Source organism: Podarcis erhardii (genome assembly GCF_964252035.2).
Source record: "Podarcis erhardii genome assembly, chromosome: 10".
NCBI lineage: Eukaryota > Metazoa > Chordata > Lepidosauria > Squamata > Lacertidae > Podarcis > Podarcis erhardii.
In genome coordinates this window covers 16,149,102-16,172,722 of record NC_138500.1, presented here as the reverse complement: position 1 = coordinate 16,172,722, position 23,621 = coordinate 16,149,102, and the positions used below count along the sequence as shown (strand labels likewise).

At 45.8% G+C, this 23,621-nt stretch overlaps 1 protein-coding gene and 1 long non-coding RNA gene across 15 annotated transcripts in view; one reads left to right on the top strand and one right to left on the bottom strand.

Annotated features, from left to right (window-relative positions):
- Nucleotides 1-17,770, bottom strand: part of LMO3 (LIM domain only 3) — a 97,863-nt gene extending 80,093 nt beyond the window's left edge. Inside the window, exon 1 of one of the 5 annotated variants that reach the window (XM_081880208.1) lies at nt 17,164-17,770. Coding sequence is in view for 1 of the 5 variants with exons in the window: in XM_081880206.1 (XP_081736332.1) it covers nt 11,305-11,611 (307 nt within the window). In the remaining 4 variants the exon portion in view is untranslated. Of the gene's footprint in view, nt 1-11,304; nt 11,782-12,118; nt 12,257-12,559; nt 12,839-12,950; nt 13,168-17,163 lie in introns of those variants that run through there. The other 4 variants (XM_081880210.1, XM_081880209.1, XM_081880207.1 and 1 more) reach the window with 4 other exon arrangements.
- LOC309352037 overlaps nt 12,479-23,621 on the top strand; it is a 101,281-nt gene continuing 90,138 nt past the window's right edge. For all 10 annotated transcript variants that reach the window (XR_014161040.1, XR_014161041.1, XR_014161042.1 and 7 more), the window contains exon 1: nt 12,479-12,583. This is a non-coding gene — a long non-coding RNA (uncharacterized lncRNA). The remainder of the gene's footprint in view (nt 12,584-23,621) is intronic.

The window sequence follows — 23,621 nt, the reverse complement described above, 5'->3', positions numbered from 1 at the left end:
CTGAACGATCAAAACCTGGAAGTGTGTTTCTGGTTTTTGAACGTTCATTCGGAAGCCAAACGTCCAACAGGGCTTCCATAGCTTCCGATTGGCTGCAGGAGCTTTCTGCAGCAAATCAGAAGCCGTGCTTTGGGAGCCGAACATTTTGGAAATTGAACGGACTTCCGGAATGGATTCTGTTCAACCGAGGTATGAGCGTATGATGGTTAATTTCCTTGAGACATACGTAAAGGAGAATTTGTAAATAATAATAATAATAATAATAATAATAATAATAATAATAATAATAATAAATACAGGATTAAATCAGTTTAAAGAATTAAAACAGCCGTCATTGTGTAGGAGGGCTCCCTAACCTTCGGGACAATGCTGAAGGAGGAGTGCAGAATGGAAAGATCAACCACATGAAGTGCCTTCAGCTCACACAATCGCTGGATACAACAAGCAATATGCACATCACCTTTATAGAGCAAGAAAGTCAGACACCATAACAGATGAACTGGTGAATTTTAAAGTCACAGATTTGAAAGCAAGTGGAGGAAAAATTGCAACTATTAATAAATGTATAATAATAATGAAATAATAATAAGGAAGTTGAATTAAACTGATGCACAGAACTGCTCTAAGGGTAAGGCACATTCAGTGCGCAAGTTGCTCCAAAAGCCCTGTTCAGTTGTTATTCCCTTCTTCCAAAAGGGACTCAGCATTTCCTAATATCCTGATTAAAGGAGGTAACTAAAGAGTAGTCTTTCAATACAGGCTCGTGAAGGACAAAGGGATTCTCCCTTCCCCATTTCACATACAGAACAATGTGCTGCCCATCTTTCCTAGCAGAGTTACCCACATCCAACAATACTGGTTCCATCTCACAGGCAGAAAATTCTCCAATATTCCAAAGAACAGATTTGGCTGAACGGTTCAGTAGAAAACGGGCAACAACGTAGCAAGGCTTTTCTTTCTACTATGGTACAAACTAAAAGCTGCCACCTGATTTAGCAGCCCCATTTTGCAGAAGAGTCCCTAAGAGCAGAGCTACATGTTTTGAAGAAAGTAGGGTGGGCATAGCTGTCAACTTTTCCCTTTTCTTGTGAGGAATCCTATTTGAAATAAGGGAATTTCCCTTTTAAAAAGGGAAACGTTGACAGCTATGAGGGTGGGTGGGTGTGACAACCCTACTTTAGCTACGTAAACACCAAATTGGTGGTAGCATGCATTTCTAAAGGGGGAGAAGAAAAAATCTGTGGGGTGTGGGTGTGTACTTTTTCTCTTCAAGTGCAGCCTCCCAACCCATTCAAAAACTGCTTTGTCCCTTGGCCAGACTGAGGTTAGAAGCAGCTGCAGGGTAAAACCAGCATGAGAAGTAATTGCAAGGCTGAATCCACAGGCATGGAGTATGGCACTGATGCGCCCCTGATCCTCTTCATTCCATCCACATTGACTGGTAGACCAGCGATTGGGAAACATGAATTTGCTAACAGAACTCTTAATGCTTCTGAGAGTGCTGGGAAGTCATTGCTATTCTGATAACCAGAACCATTTTAGGCCACATTCACCTTTAAAGCACCACAATACCAGCTTGCACAGTCAGGGTATCTCCCGAGGAATTATGGGAGTTGCAGTTTGTTACTGATACTGACAGTTGTTAGGAGACCCTCCCCTACTCCTTTCACAGAGCTACAATTCTCAAGAATTCCCTATGAAGAGGGGACTGACTGTTAATAGAGTCTGGGAACGATAGACCTATTCCCCCATTAAAAAACAAAACAGGGAAGAACTGTACGGCAGTATATACTCCAAATTCTGCCATATTAACTCTTGCCATTTTCCAGGTTAAGTGGGCTGCAAATGGATTTTTTTCTGGAATGAAACAACACAGAAATGAGCACTAAGCATGTACTACAGTCCATTAGTTTCCTGGAAGTGGCTTTCACATCATGTGAAAGCTCAAAACTAATGCAGAAATTAATAGTTGGGAAATAGGTCAGGGAAATGGAATAAACTGCCATGTGAAGGCAGATTTGCATTGGCCTGATCCAGCAGCCTCTTATTATGATCAGGGCTTCAGTCCCCTCCCTGACTATGCCGCCAAACTATTCCAGTCTATCAGAGGGGTGGCACACACACTGCAAAGCGCACTAGAGTGGTGGCACACTGTCCTATTTTGGATTTGTTTCATGGCATTCTTGCCAAAGAGCTTAGGAAATGGTGGCAGGCCACTTACTCAATGCACACAGGCATTCTTGCCAGAAAGAGTTCTTCACTCATTTGCACAGAAGTCATTTCTCCATTGTGCTATCGCCATGCAGTGTGTGTACATAGGTATAGACTCATAGGAGCCCCACATGACAATAGGGCTGATCTTGAGTCTCTTGCCCACCAGAACATAACCCTGTGAGAAGGAACGGGGTGCAATCTGGGAAGATAACAGCTCTACCCATGTTTGTTATGCTCTCCTCTCTCCCTCTCATGCCCGCAAACACAGCAAGTCATTCTTGGCAACTGCCAAGGTGCCAGAGCTCTGGAAGTGTTAACTGTTGACCCATTTACTTGTGGTATTGCCTTACCCCCTAGGTGCCCACTCAGCTGATCAATCTACAGAAATTGGCACTGTTGAAAGAGCCACATAACACCCATTCCACATTTGTAAAGAACCCATCTTTTAGTGTGGCAGCAAGCCCACACTTTCAAACACCCTATTGACATCGGGCAGGTGACTTCACTGTACTCTTTTCAGCGCCTGCTAAAAACTTTTAGACACACCTGTCTAGATATATTAGAATGCTGACATGTGTTCTAAGCTGTTTTTTGAGCTTGGTTATTTTATTTAATTTTTAAAAATGTTTGGAATTGTGGCTTTTAACTGGTTTTTTTGCTACTCAGTAATGTTGTTTGCTTCTTTTTGCAAACCGCTTTGAGATATTGTTACAACCAAGAGATTTAGACATGTTGCAAAATCTATCCATCCCTGACCTCCCTTTTGCAACAATCCATTGAGAAGCAGGTGGATTAGAAACTGTGCTCTAGGACACTGTAGGAAATTTAAAGGACAGCTCCAAGCTAGCTACCACTAGTGCTGCCATTAGATAAGTCCAACAGAGCTGGCCCTACCATTGGGCGGAGTGAAGCAGCTGCCCCAGGCAGGGGATTTTGGGTGCGATGGAAGGAAAGCACTGTTGGTAAAATTTTTATTATTACTGTTACTCCCAGGAAGAGACACTTGAGATGAGGTTGGGATGAGATGGGGCAACATGATCTCCTGCATCAGGTAGCAAAATGCCTTGGGCTGGCCCTGCTTATAGGGGCCCACTAGCATGTGTCATGCCCAGGAAGTTCTCCCCACCTGGAAAGGGGCCTCAGATCTCAAAGGCAATGAACTTATTTCAAGCACTATAGTTAGAGCCTTCAACAAAGGAACATAGAAAACTGCCTTGTTCCAACTCAGGCAGCTGGTCCATCTAGTTCAGTATTGTCAACACGGTCTGGCAGCAGCTCTCCAGAGTTTCAGGGAGAGGCCTTTTCCAGCCCTACCTGGAGCCACAAGGGATTGAACTTGGGACCCTTTGCATTTTCCCTACAACTGAAGCTAGGACATTTCCCCTAACATACACTCCTCATTCATATGAAGAGCTGCTGGGAAAGAATTCAGGTTCTTAAGTCAGGCTAGGCACACAACACAATTGAAGGCCCACTCTCTCACCCAAAACATCCTGGAAATATTAGTCTACTCCTCACAAAACTGCAATTCTGACCACATTTCATGAACTACAGCTTCCATGACCCGCTCCCCCCCCCCAGCGGCAGGAGGAATGTTTTAAATATATGCCTTGCTGTATTTTACATGGCCTTCAACATGAGTTGACCAAAAACTAAGCCAGGCTGTGTACACACTATAACTTTGAAGCACATTGGAAGCACATCTGTTCCCTTTCAAGAATTGTGGGCCCTGCAACTGCAACTCTGAGTGGTGAAAGCCCAGAAGTCTTTGAGAGAATACACGTGCTCTGAATGTGCTTCAAAGGTATTATGTGTACAAAATCTAAGTCTGTGGGAAGGGACACAGCCTCAGGGCAGAACATCTGCTTTGCATGGAGAAGGTCCCAGATTCAAACCCTAGCCTCTCCAGATAAGGCTAGGCAAGAGTCCCTCTTTGAAACCCTGGAGAGCCGCTGCCAGTCAGTGGAGACAGTGCTGAGCTGTGTGGGCCAACACTCTGACTCGTATAGCAGGTTCCTATGTTCCTTCTGAATTCCTTTTGAATTATGGTGCTGGAGGAGACTCTTGAGAGTCCCATGGACTGCAGGAAGATCAAACCTCTTCATTCTTAAGGAAATCAGCCCTGAGTGCTCACTGGAAGAACAGATCCTGCAGCTGAGGCTCCAATACTTTGGCCACCTCATGAGAAGAGAAGACTCCCTGGAAAAGACCCTGATGTTGGGAAAGATGGAGGGCACAAGGAGAAGGGGACGACAGAGGACGAGATGGTTGGACAGCGTTCTCTAAGCCAGTGTTTCCCAACCTTGGGCCTCCAGATGTTTTTGGCCTACAACTCCCATCATCCCTAGCTAGCAAGACCAGTGGTCAGGGATGATGGGAATTGTAGTTCAAAAACAGCTGGAGGCCCAAGGTTGGGAAACACTGCTCTAAGCTACCAACATGAGTTTGACCAAACTGCGGGAGGCAGTGGAAGACAGGAGTGCCTGGCGTGCTCTGGTCCATGGGGTCACGAAGAGTCGGACACGACTAAACAACAAATGTTCCTTCTACATCAGGCCACCCGTTCTCACATTTCTGCAACACAGCCTCTAACCCCATCACCTTTCTGAAAGAAAGCGAAGCAAAGAATCCTGAAGGAAGAAAGAAAAGGGCCAACAACTAATAAAATCGTAATTTGAAAACCAATAAATAAAGCTGCAAATTGGACAGAGGTGGAACCGGGCTTTCTTTCACCTGGGTCAAAGACTCGGTTTGGCACACACACACACCTCAGCACATTTGTTCTTAAAGGCACACATTGCATAAAAAGGAGGCAAGATTTTATTTGTCAACGTTTCTGTTACAGCAGGGCAGCTTCCAGAGGCTTCAGCTGAACTCAAGATTTGCACTCGAAGGTTTAGAAATGTCAAGAAACAGTTTCCCCAAAAGTTTTTGAAGCTTAACGAGTTCCTCCATGTTTAATTGGCTTTAAAAATAACAACCCGACTTCAGTAGCCTAAAACACGGCCAATTCTGAGAAAGAAGAAAAAGAAAGGTTGCTCATGTTTGTTGTTCAAAAGAGGCTGGAGAAAAGAGAGTCTCTCCAAACAGTAGAATTGTGTGTCCAGCACAGAGAGTAAATAGCTGGCAGGCTGGAAGCCTCAATGGCGCCCCTCTGGAGTCTTCACCTGGGGCAAAAGTCCTGGCTCTTCCCCCCCCCAGCTATGGCACTGACTTGGGGAGTACTTTTCGAGGAGCAAACCTATGGAACAGAACCTTGGACTGAGAACAGTCAGCAGGGGTTGCCTGGCAATTTGGCAAACACCCTGCAGCTGAAGGAACTATTTTTTTTCTTAAGAAGTGGAGCTGGATGCAGAATAGTCAAGATCCACATTGCAGATGAGGTCATGCTACACAGCATTTGACGCGCTGCTTTCTATTGAAGGCGGTGGCTGGAAAAGTGATAAAGAGGTTTACTTCTATTTGCTGCTTGCTTGCAAGAGGTGAGAAACACCTCATTAGCACCAACCTCTACATATTGTGCCTCTTTAGACACCAGGGTTCCCATAGTCTTACCAAACGGCAGTGGGCAATGGCAGAAGCAGCATTTTTTTTTTTTACCTTGAGCATCACCTCAGAGAGATGCAGGCAGCATCTATCATCAGAGAAGCAGGCATAGGAATTTGAAGATTGAGCAAGCAATGCTTGGCTCAGAACCACAGGTAGAAAACAGCCGTTTTGTGGAGAAATGCAACAAAGGCGTTAAGGATAAAGTAGGCTTCTGCCCAGGCAACCACAAAAGGATTCCCTTCAGTCAAAAAGCCACAGTGACAGGAAATGGGGATACCAAAGTCTCACACCCAAACTTTTAATTCCTGCTAAGGACGTGGGTGGCGCTGTGGGTTAAACCACAGAGCCTAGGACTTGCTGATCAGAAGGTCTGCGGTTCGAATCCCTGCGATGGGGTGAGCTCCTGTTGCTCGGTCCCTGCTCCTGCCAACCTAGCAGTTTGAAAGCACGTCAAAGTGCAAGTAGATAAATAGGTACCGCTTCGGCGGGAAGGTAAACGGTGTTTCCGTGCGCTGCTCTGGTTCGCCAGAAGCAACTTAGTCATGCTGGCCACATGACCCGGAAGCTGTATGGCAGCTCCCTCGGCCAATAAAGCGAGATGAGTGCTGCAACCCCAGAGTCGGCCACAACTGGACCTAATGGTCAGGGGTCCCTTTACTTTTAAGCATTGTAAACATTCCTTAGTTGAGGGATAACCAAGATGGTGGACTCCAGAGTTTTTGGACTTCAACTCCCAGCAGCCCCAGCCAGCTTTGTCAGGGTTTGTGGGAGTTGTAGTCCATTAACTTCTGGAGGGTCCCTTGTTGGCTCTGCTTTCCTTAATTCTATTATACAGCTATAGGAGACACTGCCTGTTCCCTGTTCCCCAGCAAGACACATCTAGTGCATATACATGACAGCAACTCATTCACAAAAACCCCAAACCTAAGGAGTGCCTGACACTTATGCAGCACATTCTAAGCATGGCTGTCAATGTTTCCCTTTTCTTGCAAGGAATCCTATTCAGAATAAGGGAATTTCCCTTAAAAAAAAAAAGGAAAGCGTTGACAGCTATGGTTCTAAGTGTTCAAATAACTTTCTACATCCTCGATGCTGCGAGATGTGTCAATATTATTCTCATAATGTGGGATCAAACCAAGAGATAGTGACTTGTCTTAAGGCCATGCAGCAACTCAGGTAAGTTTTATAACCCAAGGATTTTGACTCATGGGATTAGCCCCTAAAGCTATACTGGGATACGAATATAGTTGCATACGTATATAGCTCATCTTTTGAGGTTGTGCAGAAACTTTCCCTCCAATTTCTTTAAACAAACAAAAAAAAACCCAAAAACCTCTCCCCAAAAGATGCTTCCATTTTTCTGTTTCACTGTAGGACCTTTCAGAATTTCAGTGGGTGCAAGGTTGAGGCAGGGGGGTGACGTGCGAGTTTTATTTCCATTAAACACTTCCCCAGTCCTCTGCCCATACTCTCCCCCAGCTGCCCATGCGTCCTTATCTGGAAAAGTCCTAGGAGAGGAGTGGTCTCATGGCATCTCCCTGGTTTCCAATCTGAAGCTCATGAAAATGGCTACTGAGTTCCCGAGAACGGTCTGGTCATAGTTCCTGAACTGCAAATTGCATGCAGAAGGTCCCAGATTCAAATCCTGCCATCTCCCGCTAAGGCTGGGAGAGGACCCCTACCTGAAACCCTGGAAGAGCCAGTCAGAGACCATACTGAGCAAGCTGGACTAATGGTCTGGCTCACTATAAGGCAGCTTCCTTTGAGATCAGCATGCTCACTGATCTTGAGCAAGGGAAGTTCTTCTTTCACTTAAAAACAAAACAAAAAGCCTTCCCACGCTAATTTCTTTAAAACTAAAAACACTTTCCTTCAAAACAAAAAAACAGCAGCAGCTGTCAGGTGCATGGCAAAGAGCCTCCCAGCATTCCAGCGCTTACTGCAAAGTCCAGCCAAGGAGGTCATTAGGCTTTCAGGAAGCCAGAGCATCCAAGAAGCCGGCAGAGTATTTGTAGAATGAAAGATTCACATCAACACTCCCATGTGAAATGAAAGTTACATACAGCAACAACAAAATGCCTCATCCATGAGGATCTCACAGTGGAACAGGTTCCCATGGGAAGTTGTGGACTCTCCTTCCTGGGAGGTTTTTAAGCAGAGGTTGGATGACAATTTGTCATAGATGCTTTCTGCAGTTGCAGGGGGCTGGACTAGATGGGGGTCCCTTCCAACTCTGATTCTCACCAAATTTACCCTCTCCCTTTTGATGTTTTTCAGATGCAGCCGCTTTTCATATTAATTGATCAAGAATGGGGGTGGAATACAACGCAGAAAATTATTATATTTTTTTTGGCACAGCACTACTTTAGACAGCCATACTTGCCATATTAGATGAATGCAAAGAAAACCCACCAAGGAAAAAATCCAACGCCAAAAAAAAGCAATACCCAACCCAACTTTCAGTTTAGGAAGTGGCATGTGCTAAATCAAAGCCAGGTTGATATAGCAAACCACTGGCCATCTTTTTCATAAGTAGAGCTGTGCTTTTGACATTAATACAGTCACAGCTCAATAGCCTGCCAAGTTTTCAAATGAGAAATAGTCACCTTAGACTTGCTTGGCTTAAGGTGGAGGTTTTGCAGATTAAGACCGTTCTGTTGCCCAGCACAGCCTTTCCCCCCCATTCACTACACTCTCAATTTTGGATTTGCGGTGCAAGGAAGCCTGAAACTTCTGCCCATGCTATAGGGCTCAAGACTCGCTGCACCAGTTTGTGGTTGGGAATGAGGTGCATGAAACCATCACATAAACTAGGATGCTCTGCTGATGTTGCAGGCAATGCGCCGGGCATGCAGATTAAAGCTTTTTGTTAAGACTCCTACAGGTAAGTCTTTCAAGCCCATTGATTTCAATGGTCGCCTTAAGCACACACTCCTGCTGAAATCAGGAGGACCGGGTGGGGGTGGTTTGCATATAATGCACGAGAATGCCAAAAAGAAGATATTGACTTGTCTCCAATTGCTTGGGCCTCAAAAATAAGCAAGCATTGAGCTCAGCTCCATAGCTTAATCCTTCCTTCTTAAAACACTTGTCAACTTTGCAGCAAATGTTATTTAAGGCAACTGAACTATGGCTGTTTCCTTCACCCCAGTAGCATCATTAGGAATAAAGTTCACGCCATGTTTACTGCATACAATATTTCCACATGTAGCATAACCCTACAGAAATTTACATCTGGTATTTTTAAAAGCAATGGGACATTTAGAAGGAGACTTCGGAGTCAGCATGTAAGTGACCAAGGCTTGCTCTAGAAGCAAAACTATACAGCTTCTGCTAGATACCTTCTAAGTACCTAAACAATCCTATGCATGTTTATTTAGAAGTAAGTCATATTGATTTAGGTGGTACTTGCTCCAAAGTTTAAAACATTATTCAGTTGTATCCACTATGAACACAACTGAAGCTAAGATGCTACAACTTAAAAATGGAAGAGCAACAAGGTAGCCATGCTGGACCATAGGAAGAAGAAGAAGAATCCAAGTCCACTCGAGGGAAATTGCAAAGCAACACATTTATCAGGCCAGCCAGTTGCCAAAATGTTAACCAAGTAGCGTGCAAGCTTTCGAGTTCACCAGAACACTTCATCGGGCAGGACAGTAAACAAAACAAGTTGTTCGCCATCTAGCCTGAGGAACAACAGTTTGCTTGCAACAGTTTGGCCTAATGAAGGTGTTTTCCCACTATGGATTTCTTACATTATGTTCAGACTACACGAGAACAACAGAAATATCAAAGTTTTGTGGTTAGGGGAAGTACCAATCAAAAGCAATAAAGCAACCGTTCAGAGCTCCCTCCACAACACACAATTATTCAGAGAGGTTTGGGATGAAGGGGCGGAGGGCTATTTTGAAGAAAGGCATTTTGATAAATTAACAAAGACTTTACTCCCAGCAGCTCAGGAGTCAGTTATTCAGGTCGACTGTGCTTGGAAGTTTTCCTTCTGCCCCCGAGGCCACTGCTACTTCTGAGTTGTTTGACAGTTTAAGGGAAAGCATAATTAAAAAAGAGAGACGCACAAATAATAGCCTGTGCAGCATGGTGATCAGGAAGAAGCGGGGGCCATTTCATTTTAAAAACTCTGGTGAGCTTTTAATTGCCTGGATCGCATTGTGAGCCAGCCTAACGCTCGATTGCTTCCATTGTGGTCTCTTGTTCTCTGCTATTCATACACACACACACACACACACACACACACACGGTGAGATTCTGTAGTTCATACAACAAAAGTAACTGCAACTCCTTCGCACCCAGGAACATCACCACCACCTTAAATCACTCCTATGTTGCACTTTAATTGTTCCCTCCCCACAAACAATTATTATTAATTTGATATATATATATATTGCAACAGCACCATTGAAGCGAGAGGCTGGGGAAAGTGTTCTAACTTATTTGTGAGTGGCAGGGGAAAAAGACAGACAGCAGCCCCACAGCTGGGAGAACCAATTCAGAAGAAAGAATCTGGCAACTGCCAAGACGACAAAAGGGTTCATTCTGCCTCTCTTTAGCGCTGCCCCCTCCTTCCCCCAACTTGTCATGATCGTCTAAATTTCTGAGAGCTATTTGGGGGCCTAAGAGCTTCCCTGTAACCCTTTTTAGAGAGCTGGGAGAATGGACAAGTGCCAACACCCCCCCCCAAAGATGTAGAGAAAGAGGACATTTTCTTCCTAAAGTCCCTTACGCATATACCCTTTTAAATACACAATATTTCCTCCTCCACCCCTTTTCCTATCCTCTCTTTCCCTCTCCCCCATCCAACCTCACCTCTCTCCCAATTCAATGTGGTGCTGCTGGAAGCCAATTTTTATTCTCTCAGCCCCCACCTCCTTTCTTCCAATGCAGCTGTAAGACTCAGAGAGATACTGACATTTTTCCACTCTTATCAGTTTAATTACAGTTACCATGGCAGCAAAGTGCTAGTGGTTGGCAAAGGCCAACAAGAGATTTGCAAGAGTGAGCTCAATTTTGATGCAGTTCACATGCAAAATAAAAAAAAATAAAAAGCCACGACAGAGGAAACACTCTCTTTAACAACAAAGAAGCCCCCCCCCCCTGCAATGTTAGCTACAAGCCAGGCGCCTCTAATTTCTCTCCCCACCCCTGCAAAGCCACATGAAGGATGGCGTGTGGGCTAGGCTTTTGTTATGTTGTTTTGTTTTACAGGGGAAGGTGGACTTGGGGGGGTGGGAAGGAGAAAGTGTTTCGCAGCTTTCTGCGGTCGCTTCACCCAAAGTAAAATAAATAAATAACTGGCTTAAAAATAAAATCTAAAAGCCTTCGCCTACCCAACCAAGCGGCAGCGCGCATTTCAGCTGAAGTCAGGGGGGGGGAGGCATTACCCCCTCCATCCCCCAAAATCTCCTCCTCCTCTCCAAAACATCCAGACTGAAAGGCACGTCTGCTCAACGCTCGTCAAGGTAAGGGAGGAGAGATAATATCTATTTAAGAAAAGAGCAACGAAACAATCGATGGCAACCTTACCGAAACTTTTCTCCTTTTTCTGCATGAGTTGATTTAAGGACTCTCGGGTAGCTCCTTCGCATTGAGCAAAGCAAGAAGCGGCAAGTGTGTGTGTGTGTGTGTGTCCGTGTCCCTCCCCGTAGTTTGGGTCAAGTGGAAGAGGTTTGCGTTGAAAGCGAAGAGAGAACAGGGCTATTGTGCAGAGCACTTTGGAAAGGGGGTGGAGGGATGGCGGGTGGGGGAAGCGGCTGCTGGAAAAAGCGACACCTCTACCAACACACACGGCAGGCACTTGCAAGCGGGCGAGATTATGCACACGCACACACATCTATCTTTGCAATGGTGGTGGCGATCTACAAAGAGCCACATGCGTCCCTAACTCTATCCGCCCCCGCGGTCTTCTTTTTAAGCTTGGCGGTAACAAATGGATTTGATTAAACCGTCACATGCAGCGTTTGCACAAGCCTGTCTCGGGCTCTAAGGCAGAGAAGGGGTGGCCGGGCGGGCGGGGGGCGGGGGGGGGACCGAGAGGAGAAATGCACCATCACAAGAAAAAGAGGGCTAAATATCACAATTGCCCATCGGATTGGTCCCCCCCCCAACCTCTTTCCTCATTTTCGGCCAAGGCTGCACCGAGTAGAGAAAACCCATGCGCAAAAGGTGGCCTTTCTCCCACTAAAAATTGCAGGGCGCTTAGGGTTAAAAGACAGGACCCCCCCCCTCCCTCCCTTCAAGCTTCATTAGAAATAAAACCGAGGGGAGCAAGGAAGAAAAGAAAAGGGATCCGATTCTTAGGAGGAGGAGGAGGAAAGGGAGAGATGAAGTCGGTTCTCACCATCGCGTTTCACGCTCGCGCTGTTTGGCAACCAGGAGCGCGCCAGCCGGATTTGGCGACGCGGTTTAAGGGAAAGGGCGAGCGGGCGTTTGCTCCCGTTTCATTGTTTAACTTCGCCTGCGCTTCTTGCTCGCCAGCCCTCCAATCGCGCCGCTCTTTCGCCTCCTGCAGCCCCGGATCTCGCATCTCTCTCTCGTCATCATAAAAATAAGGAAAACCTCCCCTGATTTAAACACACAGGCACACACACGCACACGCCGCGGGGAAAAGAGAGAGGAGCTGGGGAGCCCCAAGTTGCGGAGCAGAGAGGAGACGGGAAAGAGTCGAGGAGGAGGAGCAGGATCCCGACTTTATGAGGGAGGGGGAAAAGAACAGGACCCCCACCAAAAAAAAATCTGCCCCCGGGGCCAAGCTGGCGTGGACACCGCTGCCTCAACTTACCTTCTCAATTAAAAGCAAGGCAAGGTGAGTTCAAGAAACCCCGGCGCTGCTCTGGATGGAGCTGGTTCTTCCTTTGGGGAAGGTCAGAAAGGAGCATTGTTTGCAGACAGGAAAGAAAAGTAATAAGGGAAAGGAGGACGGGAGGGTTGGATAGCAAGGACGCGACTGCCTGTCTCTGGGTTTTATTAGTATTAGTATTATTAATAATAATCATGAAGTCCTCACGGAGCCGCCAAGTTAATTGGGTTGGCCTCGGCAGAGCTACAGGTGTCCTCCTACCTAGAAAGAGAGATTTGGAAAGGCATCGGTGGATCTCCGGAGTCCAGGGCTGATTTCCTCCGCCACCACCCCCTAACCAACCCCCCTCACCCCCGTTTAAAAGGCAACTTACCTAAAGCAGCGTGCTTGGAGCCGAGCTGTAGGAAGTCAGAGGCTGTATCAACTGCAGGACGCAATCCCTTAACCAGCCAGACATAATACAGCAAAGGGGAAAAGGTCACTCTTGTTATTAGGGAGACGGCCAAGCGCCGCTTGCGCGCTTGCAAAAGCGAGAGAGAGCGAGCGAGCGTGTGAACGTGCGAGCTCGAAGCTGCGGCTCGTGGCCGGTTTCAGGCTATTTACCGCGACTCTCTCGTATGTGCCCCCTCCTATCTTTCTCGTCCCCCCTCCTCCCCCTTTCCCTCCTCCCTCCCCCTCCTCTCTTTCTCTCTCTCCAACGCGCTCCCCCCTTCTCGATCTGCGGCTCTGCAACAACCTCCCTCTCGCAAAGTGCAAAGCAGCCGGGAGACAGATTGGGCTTTGTCGCTAATTTCCCAGGGTGAAAATTTACAAGCCTGCGAGTTCAAGTCAGCGGGAGGGGGGAGGGGGGAATGGAAAAGAAAAGCATATGCATATGCTAGACATGAGCAGCGGGGACAGCGGCAGCCGGCGAGCGACCCACTGGCTCACGCGCAACGTGACCTCTGGCGCGGAGAGAGCAACTCTGCGCTGCCCAACCGAAGCGCAGCTTTAACCTGAGAAGAAGCCTCCGGTTTGAATCTGCTTCCCAGTAAGCATTCATAGGATCCGGCTGCAGGGCTCTAACGCCCCCTGACCCCCTCCCCATCGGGCTGGCTGGTTTTCTTCTGTCCTAAGTGGGTGATCAAAACGTCTCGACTCACCCAGTTTTAAACACCATTTCCGCAACGCCTGCAGACCTCAGCACCCATGCATGGTCACACACACTGCTTTCTTACTCTCGAGAAAAAGTGAGATTGTGGCCGGAGAGGAGTAGTGGTGGGAAGCGGGCCGGGGGGGGGGTAGAGTGGCGCTTTCAGGACCGTTATGTGAGAAGAAAGTCTTCCTTTTCGTGCGCAACAAAACTTTCCCGCGCTAACTGAGGAACTGCCAATAGCGCGCTTTTACAGAAGTGCGGACAAAGGACCGCACTTTGACCTCCGGTTTCCTCTGCATTTTGACACTTGCACAAACAGTAGATCCCACTGCACGTGGTTTGAAAGCCTGTATTGGGCCGAGCTAAAGGATCCTTTCAATTTTTCTTTTTTTCTTTTTTTTTTAGGGTGGGGGACATAAAGGGGTGTGACAGAGATGCGTTCTACCATCCCTCTCCATGCGCCATCGAACCAAAGCAAAGGCACTTTACCTGGGAGTCAGTCCCGATGAACTCAGCGGGACTTACTCCTGAGTAAGCATGTATTGGACAGTGTTCTGGCTGGACAGTGTTCTCGAAGCTACAAACATGTGTCTGACCAAACTGCGGGAGGCAGTGGAAGACAGGAGAGCCTGGCGTGCTCTGGTCCATGGGGTCACGAAGAGTCGGACACGACTAAATGACTAAACAACAACAACAAAGCATGTATAGGAAGGCTCTTGCCCCAGACTGCTGCCCTGAGCAAAGGCGCATCACAGAGGCACTGGAGACAATAGAGGTGTTTAAATGACAAACTGCAATGTTGATTCCTTACCCCCACCCTCAAAATCATAGGATATTAAATATTTGTCAGCCCTGCTGCCGTGCCTTTATATCTTGCCTTTTGCAGGCTCGAGCCTATTTATTGTGTAAATAACCACCACCCTCTCAGAACCCCCGCATCTTCTATTTTTTAAGAGTCAACCCACAGCTGGTAGAGAAGGGGGGAGCGGGGGTAAAAACCGATTAAGAATTTGTGAATGCAGTTTGCAGACTTCAAAGTGTTCCTCTGTTGTCTGCCATTAGGAGCCTCACACTAAGATTGTCACAAAGCCTTTTTTTTAAAGATGTCAGCTTAGAATTCCCCATCCTTTTTTTTTTTTTAAAAAAAGAATGACACCCATTATTAGAGAGGGTGCTTTCAAGACCCCCAAGAAAAGCTTTTAAGGCCTTGGAGAGATTTGACATCCTTCCTTCACCCTCTTCTCTCTCCCCTCTTTCTCCCCCTCCCGATAATCCAGCAATTCAGATCAGAATAATAATAATAATAATAATAATAATTAAAGCCAAAGCAGGAGTGCAATGTGTCTTCTCTTGAAGGCACACATTTAACTCCTGGGTTTTCTGCCCCCACCCCCCGCGCCTCTGCCTAGGACAGTTCTTCATTTAATTTAGCAAGCTGGCACTCATGCTCAAGCGCTGCGAAACCCAAAGTGCACTCTGATCCAGGAGTGCGCGCGCGTGGATGTGTGTGTGTGCGCGCGCCTCCAAAAGCAGCACCCCCCCCCGACACGCTTCCTGTTGATCCGATTTGCACAAGTGACGAGGGAGAGGCGGTAGCCGAGACCTGACACCCGGTTCCCTTTCAGGCAAGAGGGCGAGTTTTCATCCCAGCCTGGAACCCTCCAGACCGCCTCTGTTTACGCGCTGCATCTACAAACACCCCGCCTGCCCCTCTCCGAAGTCACCCAGCAAAGTGTGTGCCCCCCCCTCTCTCTCTCTGCCAAAGCATTCAAGAGGAGGGGGAGGAGAGAGAGAGACGGAGAGGTTATGTGTGAAGAAAGGGAGAAATAAAATCAGAACAAATGGTACAGCTAATGAGGACAATTAAATTAATTATGTTAAAGGAGATGAAATTCTCTCTCGCGCTCTTTTCTCTCCCCTCTGCCCGTTCCTCCTCCTCTCCTTCCCTCTCTCTCTCTCTCTCCAACCTCCCCCCCCCCGCCATGATCTGTTACCCCTCGCTGGCAACGGCGCCTCCGTAATTCATGGCAACTGATTAGTGCATCTATGCAAATCTTTGTTTAAATCATTCAACTAATTAAATGATGGGATTATTCCTCTGCCTACGGTGACATCATGCGCAGTAATTAGTACTCTATTTGGACTGTGGCAATAAGATACCCGGTGTCAACACCATCCTGCAATAGACATTAAGCACTTTGTCACTTTTGGCGCTGTGTGTGTGCGTGTGCGCGCGTGTAACAAACAGCTCCGCATCTAATTGCAATCGTTCCCTGTTTCTCCCCCCTCCCACTCCACCAATCAAGGGATCTTTTTAAAATAAAGAGAGAGAAGGGTGGGGGGAGTTGGTGAGTAATATGCCAAACCACATGTGTAAAGGAATAAAATAGAATAGTTAACATTCAGCTCCACGCCATTCATTTCCCCCTAAAATGTAATGATAATTAGATGGGTCATAAAATGCTCTTCTTTTCATTATGACTGATGAAATGCATTAAAGCTGACAGGGTATTACCTGACAGTAATTAGGTTTTGTCATGAATTAAATTATTTGAAAGCAGGCTCTTTCCCCAATCATGCAATTTACAGCAAGAATATATATATATATATATATATATATATATATATATATGCGCTCTATAGCAAAATAAAAAGAAGGGAATGAAGGATAGTAGAGGCTATAGCAAAATAAGGGAGTAAGAAGAGGAAAAGCAGTTTCTCCCTCTTTCTTCAGAATCATATGAATTATTCACACACAAGCAAGGGGTGGGTGGGGAGAAGGAAGAGGGGAGAAAAGTGAAGAGGAAGTGGTTTATTACTTTAAAAAGCACTTTGCACAGATGTGATCGGTAGTGTTGTGTCGGAGATGAAAAACCAAAGTACCCAAGGTATGTGTGAGGGGGGGGGGCGGGGGCGAGAAGAGGAGGCAGAGATACAGGCGAGAGCCAAGTGATCTAGTTGAAGAAGAGAGGCACGCCGACTCTGGGGCGAGGAGGACCAGAAACCCTCCTCAGCTCCGCTGCTTTCGGGCTCTCCCCTCCGCTTCCAGCTCTGCCGTTTCCAAATACCTCAAACCGGGATCGCCACAGAAACAGGATTTGTCGGTATTGTTTACTTCCTCACGTTCTTAAAGACTCAAACCCAGACGGACAAAAAACACATTCCTTTCGGTTCCCTCCCTCCGTCCAGTGGAGTTACAGATGGAGGCCGGACACACAGTGAAACATCACAATCTTTATTTTTCTTCCCCCTAAAATGTTTCAAAACCATCACCAACAACTACGGTCCTTTTTCTTTTACCCTCCTTGCTGGAGGATCTCTCCACACATCTTCCTTTTTTCCACTTTCCTTTTTTTAAAAAAATGCACGTACAATTTTGCAAGGTGGTGTTATTTAAAAAGGATGTTAAGATTTTCTTTTTAAAAAGAGAGAGAGAGAGAGAAAGACTTACCTTTGTGCAAGAGAAGCCTTCTGCAGGAAAAAATAATAACGTAAAATAATTCTTCCAAGTTTCACAGCTTGGGCACTTTTGTCCTTAAAAAAGTCACCTGCTAATTCTTGAAATTAAAATTTTTCCCTCCCCTCTGATCAGTAATATTTTTGTACAGTCCCAGAGAGAGATGCCCGTTGTGATGTACACCTCTTATTGTGGAGCAAAAAGACAACGAACATGCAAGGAGGGAGAAAATAAGATACCAAATCCTGGTGGTTTTTTTTTTTCTCTTTAAGAAAAAAAATAGATGCACGCACCCCCTCAGTTGAAGTGCAAAAAACTATACTTGATCACCACATCTCCCCTTCTTCTCCCTCACTTGAGTTCCAGTAGCATCAAATGGGAGCAAAATCCCAGATTTTTCCGCTTTGCTGCTGCCTGCTTTCTTTCTTTCCTCCCCCCCTTTCCTTACTTTCTTCCCCAGCTGAGCGCAAGACCTGAACGGGCCAGCTCTCCTCCTTCAGTATTTAAACACCTCCACCAGGTCCCTAGTTAGCAGCTCTCTTTGGCTCATCCAAGAAGCTGACAAGTACGGTTAGAGGAGCCTGTACATGTTGCTCTAATGGACCTCATTAAGTTCTACTTACAGATGTTCTCTTAACATAATTGATCTGCGGTGAGTTGAGAGGACTGCAGCTTATTCCCTAGCCCCCAATTATGGTTGGGTAATTAGATCCCCAACCTCCAATTTTTCACATTCACCCTTCTAACATCCCAAAATATCAAAGTATCTCTTTCTCACCAAAGCTCCCTTCCCTCCCCTTACCGGACTCCACTCCACTCACTGTATTGACAGTTAGATCTACGCTAACCTTTGTAGTGACGCCAGTTTTAATGGTGCATTCAGTCCATTGACAGAACTCTGGATTTTCCCCCCTCCTCCCTCCCTTCCTTCGCTCTCCTTTCCTCCTCCTCCTCCTCCTCCTCTTCTTCTCCTTCTTCTTCCCCCCTTTTTTTAACCCTCAGAAACAAAAGGGTAAAAAAAAAAAAAAATCTAGCTTGTATAGTTTGTACTTTTGATAAAAGGTTTCGCTGATGGGCTTTGGCAGTAGAGGTTCTTTTCTAATGTCTTTTTATCTGAATTAATTCCTCAGATGAAAACTTTAAGGAACAATGAAGAAGAGAGGTATTGCTCTGAACCGGTGAGAAGGGTGGGGGGGAGGGAAAAATTACACAGCACACCTGGGACAGATGAAGCCAAACTAGTGCTTTTATAATGCCAATCAGCGGGGCTGTTATCATCCCTCTAATTAGGAAAGCAGCCTAAAACAGAGAGCACTTGGGGAAATGGTAATGTTATGGTTTTGCACTTAAAAGGGGAGACATTTCCTACACTGTAAGAATCCAGGATTGGGGCTGACAAGTCCTTTAATTAATGGGCAGGATTCCCCGTGTGTGCACGTTGGGAGTGCATGTTTCAATTCATAAAAGTGGACAAAGGGGGATATTTGGGGAGAAAGGGGGGGTGAGCAACTGTGTCTGTGTGTGTGTGTGTAAAGCACAGGGGGGAGGGGGGAAGAGTCCATTAGTTTTGAAGGAGAACAGAGTTCACAAGCTACCTTTATTTTAACCCCCAAAGGATTACACACAGAGCTGCAGTGAGCTGTTTGCCAACGGATTTGAAAGCTACAGTGGGGGGAGAAAAAGCCCAAGGCCATCAGGCAAACAAAAAGTTTGGGAGAGAGAGCACATTTGGAATCTGAGAATGCTGCCTCCACCTCGCTTCTGATCTCTCACTTTCCTTTTGGAAGCTGCCTTTGCTTTCTACGGAAACTGGCCCCAAGTTAGCCCAGTAGAGGGGGCTCATGGGACCAAATCCGTGGCAGGCAACTTCTACGCCGGGTTGCTGAAATGCTCCATTTTCTTCCCAAGTGATGGGCTAATCTGCGGCAGTTTCACACAAGACGCGTGGCTTTGTGCCGTGGAGACTGGTTGTCTGAACAGACTGTCGTGAGCAAAAATATATCGCAAGTTGGCAGCGCCATCACAGCCTGTCTGGAATTGGACTGAGCCAAGGCACAGAACAAATCGCACCTTATCCCTTCTGCATTGTGATTTGGGCAGCTTTAGAGATGTGGGTAAAGCAACCTGGGCCCACATGAGGAAGCATCTGCTACAGGCAGGCAAGTCTAGTGAACTGGCCTTCACACAACCCGTTTGGTCTTTGATTTCAGACCCCCACCGACCCAGTGCTGTTTGAACTGGCTGTTTGACTGCGCATGTCTTGCACCTCCAGTCTGATCCTGAGCATTTGGTGTGCAGCAGGGAGTCAACTGCAGGTGGCGGGCTTTGGAGTATCAGTGAAGGGCAGCCAATTGCCAATTATTTAGCTTATTATTACAATGTCCCCCCCCCCTAAAATCACCATGGCAACTCGCTTTGGATTGCATGGCTCAAGCGCCAACATTTCATGGTCCTTTTCTGATCAAAGGAAGCTGTCTTCTACCAAGTCAGAACATGGGTCCATCTACCTTGATATTGTATACAGTGACTAGCAACAGCTCTCCAGGGTTTTAGGCATGGGAGCATTCCAAGTCATCTGTGGAGATGCTTGGGATTGAACCTGCGACCTTCTACATGCAAAGCAGATGCTCTACCGCTGCACTATAGTCATTTCCTAAATACAACCCTTTGAGGTTGCAAGGGCAGGCTGATAGTCTTGGAACCAACCAATGTGTTGAATAAACCAAAAAACACACACCCCGTATTCATAGAATTGTAGAACTGTAGAGTTGGAAGAGACCCCAAGGGTCGAGTCCAACCCACTGTGATGCAAGAATCTAAACTAAAGTATTGCTGACAGATGGCCATCTAATCTTTGCTTAAAAACCTCAAATGAAGGAAAGTCTGCAACCTCCCTAGGGAGTCCGTTCCACTGTCAAATAGCTCTTACTGTCAGAAAGTTCTTCCTGATGTTTAGTCAGAGTCTCTTGTAATTTGAAGCCATTTATTTGTGCCTTACTCTCCAGAGCAGGAGAAAACAAGCTTGCTCCATCTTATATCTGATAGCCCTTCAGATATTTGGAGATGGCTATCATATCTCCTCTCTGTTTCCTCTTTTCCAGACTAAACATAGCCAACTCCCTCAACTGTTCCTCATAAGGTTTGGTTTCCATACCCTTGATCATATTGGATGCCCTCCTCTGCACACATTCCAGTTTGTCAGTATCCTTCTTAAAGTATGGCATCTAGAACTGGACACAGTATTCCAGGTGTGGTCTGGCCAAGACAGAATAGAGCAGTGCTTTTACTTCCCTCGATTGGAACACTATACTTCTGCTGATGAAGCCTAGAATAGCATTAGCTATTTTTGCTGCTGCATCACACTGTTGACTCTTGTTAAGCTTGTGATCTACTAAGACCCCTAGATCCTTTTCACATGTACTGCTAGTAAGCCGGGTGTCCCCACCCTACATTTGTGTATCTGATTCTTGCTGCCTAAGTGCAGAACCATATTTGAAGTTGGCTACCATATCTCCCCTCAGTGTCCTCTTCTCCAGGCTAAACATACACAGCTCCTTCAACCATTCCTCATAAGGCTTGTTTTCCAGACCCTGGATCATCTTGGTTGCCCTCCTCTGCACATGTTCCAGCTTGTCAACATCCTTCTTAAACTGTGGCACCCAGAACTGGACACAGCATTCCAGGTGTGGTCTAACCATTCTTAGAGGCTTACGCCATCTCTAATTCTGCATCTTTCATTAGATATATGGTACCTTCTGCATTGTACTTTGTACTGGAACATCACCACACAAATGTACTTGTTTGGCCAACATCGTTTAACCCTTAGAACATAGGATGCTGTCTTATTCCAGACTGTTTGCTCATCTAGTCCAGTAACTGTCTGCTATTCCTACTGGCAGAGACTCTTCAGGGCATTTCCCATCACATGTTACACAGGAATACAAGTCAGACTCCACTCGTCTAGCTAGCTCAGTGTTGGCTACAATGACCAGCAATGGCTCTCATTGGTTCCAGACAGTTCCAGCCCAAAGTGGAGGTGCTGGGCACTTGAACATGGAACCTTCTGCATGCAAAGCAGATGTCCTACCACTGACCTGTGGTCCTTCCTGAAATATGCCCACTGAGTTCAACCAGCATGATTTCCAAGTAAATGTATTTAGGATTGAAAACCTGAATTCTCTTCCCCCACCCCCACAATATACTTTACTATTGGTGGGGGGGATCAGTCCTCTGGACTCTCAAGCAGCCGCTATCCAGGATTGTAAACCAAGTTGATGGAGAAAGCTCAAAGGGGCCAGGTGGAGAACTGCAAACTTCTTTTCTGGGAGGGCTCCTGCCCCCAGCGCACAGTTATCAGATATAACTCTCCCCATCATGCTAGGAAGTGCCTTCTCTACTCTGTCTCTGCCTTTCATTTCTTGATCTCTCTGCTCCGCACAATCACATCTTATTTATTTATTGCATTTATTAGTCGCCCTGTGACAAAAAATTCTCAGGGCGATGAACAACGTGAAAATAATTCAACACTACAAAAAAAAATGCAATAAAAACACCGATCATATAACAGCACGGAATACAACACAGCCGCAAATAACAGACCAGAGATTAAAACAAATTCAGCCAAAGTCATAACATCAAAAGAATGAATACCACCAAAAAAAAATCACAGTGGGATAGTTTTATTATCTATTTTAATTATGGATGTGTACATTTTAATGTTCTGATGGGTTTGTTTTATTATCCGTTTTAATTATGGATGATTATTGTTTGTGTTAACTGGTTTTTATACTTTGTAGTCTGCTTGGAAGCCTCTTTTGTATCAAGCAGTATATAAATTAATTGATAACAATAGTAAGTAATAATCTTTATGGGGTTTAAAGCACAACATTGTACCATTGTGAATGCTAACAGTAAGCTGTTAAAACTGTAAACCTGTTAAGCAACACATTTTTAAAGGCCTTGGATTTCCTTTTTTTCTTGAAAAGGGTTTTCACCCGGCATCAAAGAAATAGAAAAGTATATGCCAGGTATATCCTCTTGGGGGAAGTGTTCCATAACCATAGAGCCACCACCAAACAGCCCCACTCCTTCATGGTCACCCTCCATAGCCCGGCTTGAGAGGACACTCAGATGAGGGCCTCAAATGAACTGATGACCATAGAATAAGAGCTGATCCTTCAGGTTTCAGGCTCCCAAGCTGTGATTTACAACCTGCCCTTTGAAGTGAGCCCAGACATGGACTGGGAACCAATGAAGATGACAAAAGCATTGATGTGATATAGGGATGGGGGACTTCAGTCCTGGCTATAGGTATAGGTATCTTTATTTGGCCATTGGGACTCTCCCTAAGCCCCCACCCCACCCCATCTCCAGTGCTGCTCTGTGCTCTCCTCAAGTGCCTTTGCCAGACTGGAATGTGTCCTTGAACTGTAATCATGTCTCTTGCTCACCTGGGTGAAGGAGGGAAGGGTGTTGGTGTTCAGCAACCCCTGACTTTTAAGTGGCTGGGATGTAGTCTACAGTAGAAAGGTAAGAGTTGCATCTGTTGCTCTGTCCACTTTGGCCTCTGGTCTCACCTGCCACTGGCCTGTGGCCCCCAGAAAGTTCCTTGTGATGGAATGTGGCCCTTGGATTGAAAGTTATTCCTTACCCCTGGTGTAATTTGTTTGTACTGGTGGGAAGTTTCTAAGCACAATAGGAGAAGAATTGTATATGCCTCAGCTCTTTGGATGAAGAGGGGAACAAAAAATTAAAAGAAATGTGCAGTGTGTGTATATAATCTTATGCCTGTAATTGTGTACTTCAGAGTAGACCCCATTGAACTCAATGGAACCTCTTCATCAGAAAGTGTGCATAGGATTGCAGACGTAACTTTGACACTAAGAACCAGCCACAGTTCTGCAGTGCATCTGAACTCAGAGAACTGTGGCTTGTTCTTACTGGGGGTGGTTGAAGAATTTGTTAAATTCCAGCAGAAGAGACATGATTTGTACCTTCCAGACTTACTTACCCATTGTTTTCCATGCTTCCTGAATGTTCTGATGCACTTCTTGCCTCTTCATTTTCAGGTAATAGGCTTAAAAGTACACAGTAAGTGCAAATTTTCATATAGATTCCCCACCTTAAATTGCAGATCAATGCAGAAACTTGTTGGGAGAGAGTAATGTTCATGGGAAAGTCACACAGTTTGGACATAGAACTAGGGATGGAGGAATCAATCTCAGTTTTACTCAGAGTAGACCCATGAAAATAATGGACCTAACTTAGTCATGTTCATTACTTTCATTGTGTCTACTTAGTTGACTACCATCCAAAGTTTGTTACAACAAACTAGAATCAAGCTGTGGTTTCAGATCCTCTGTTGCTGTAGAAGTTTAGAATCATAAAATTTGGATGCTACAAGGAACCATGGTTTGTTCTTAAACTGAAAGCTTTCATTCTTCTTTAAATGC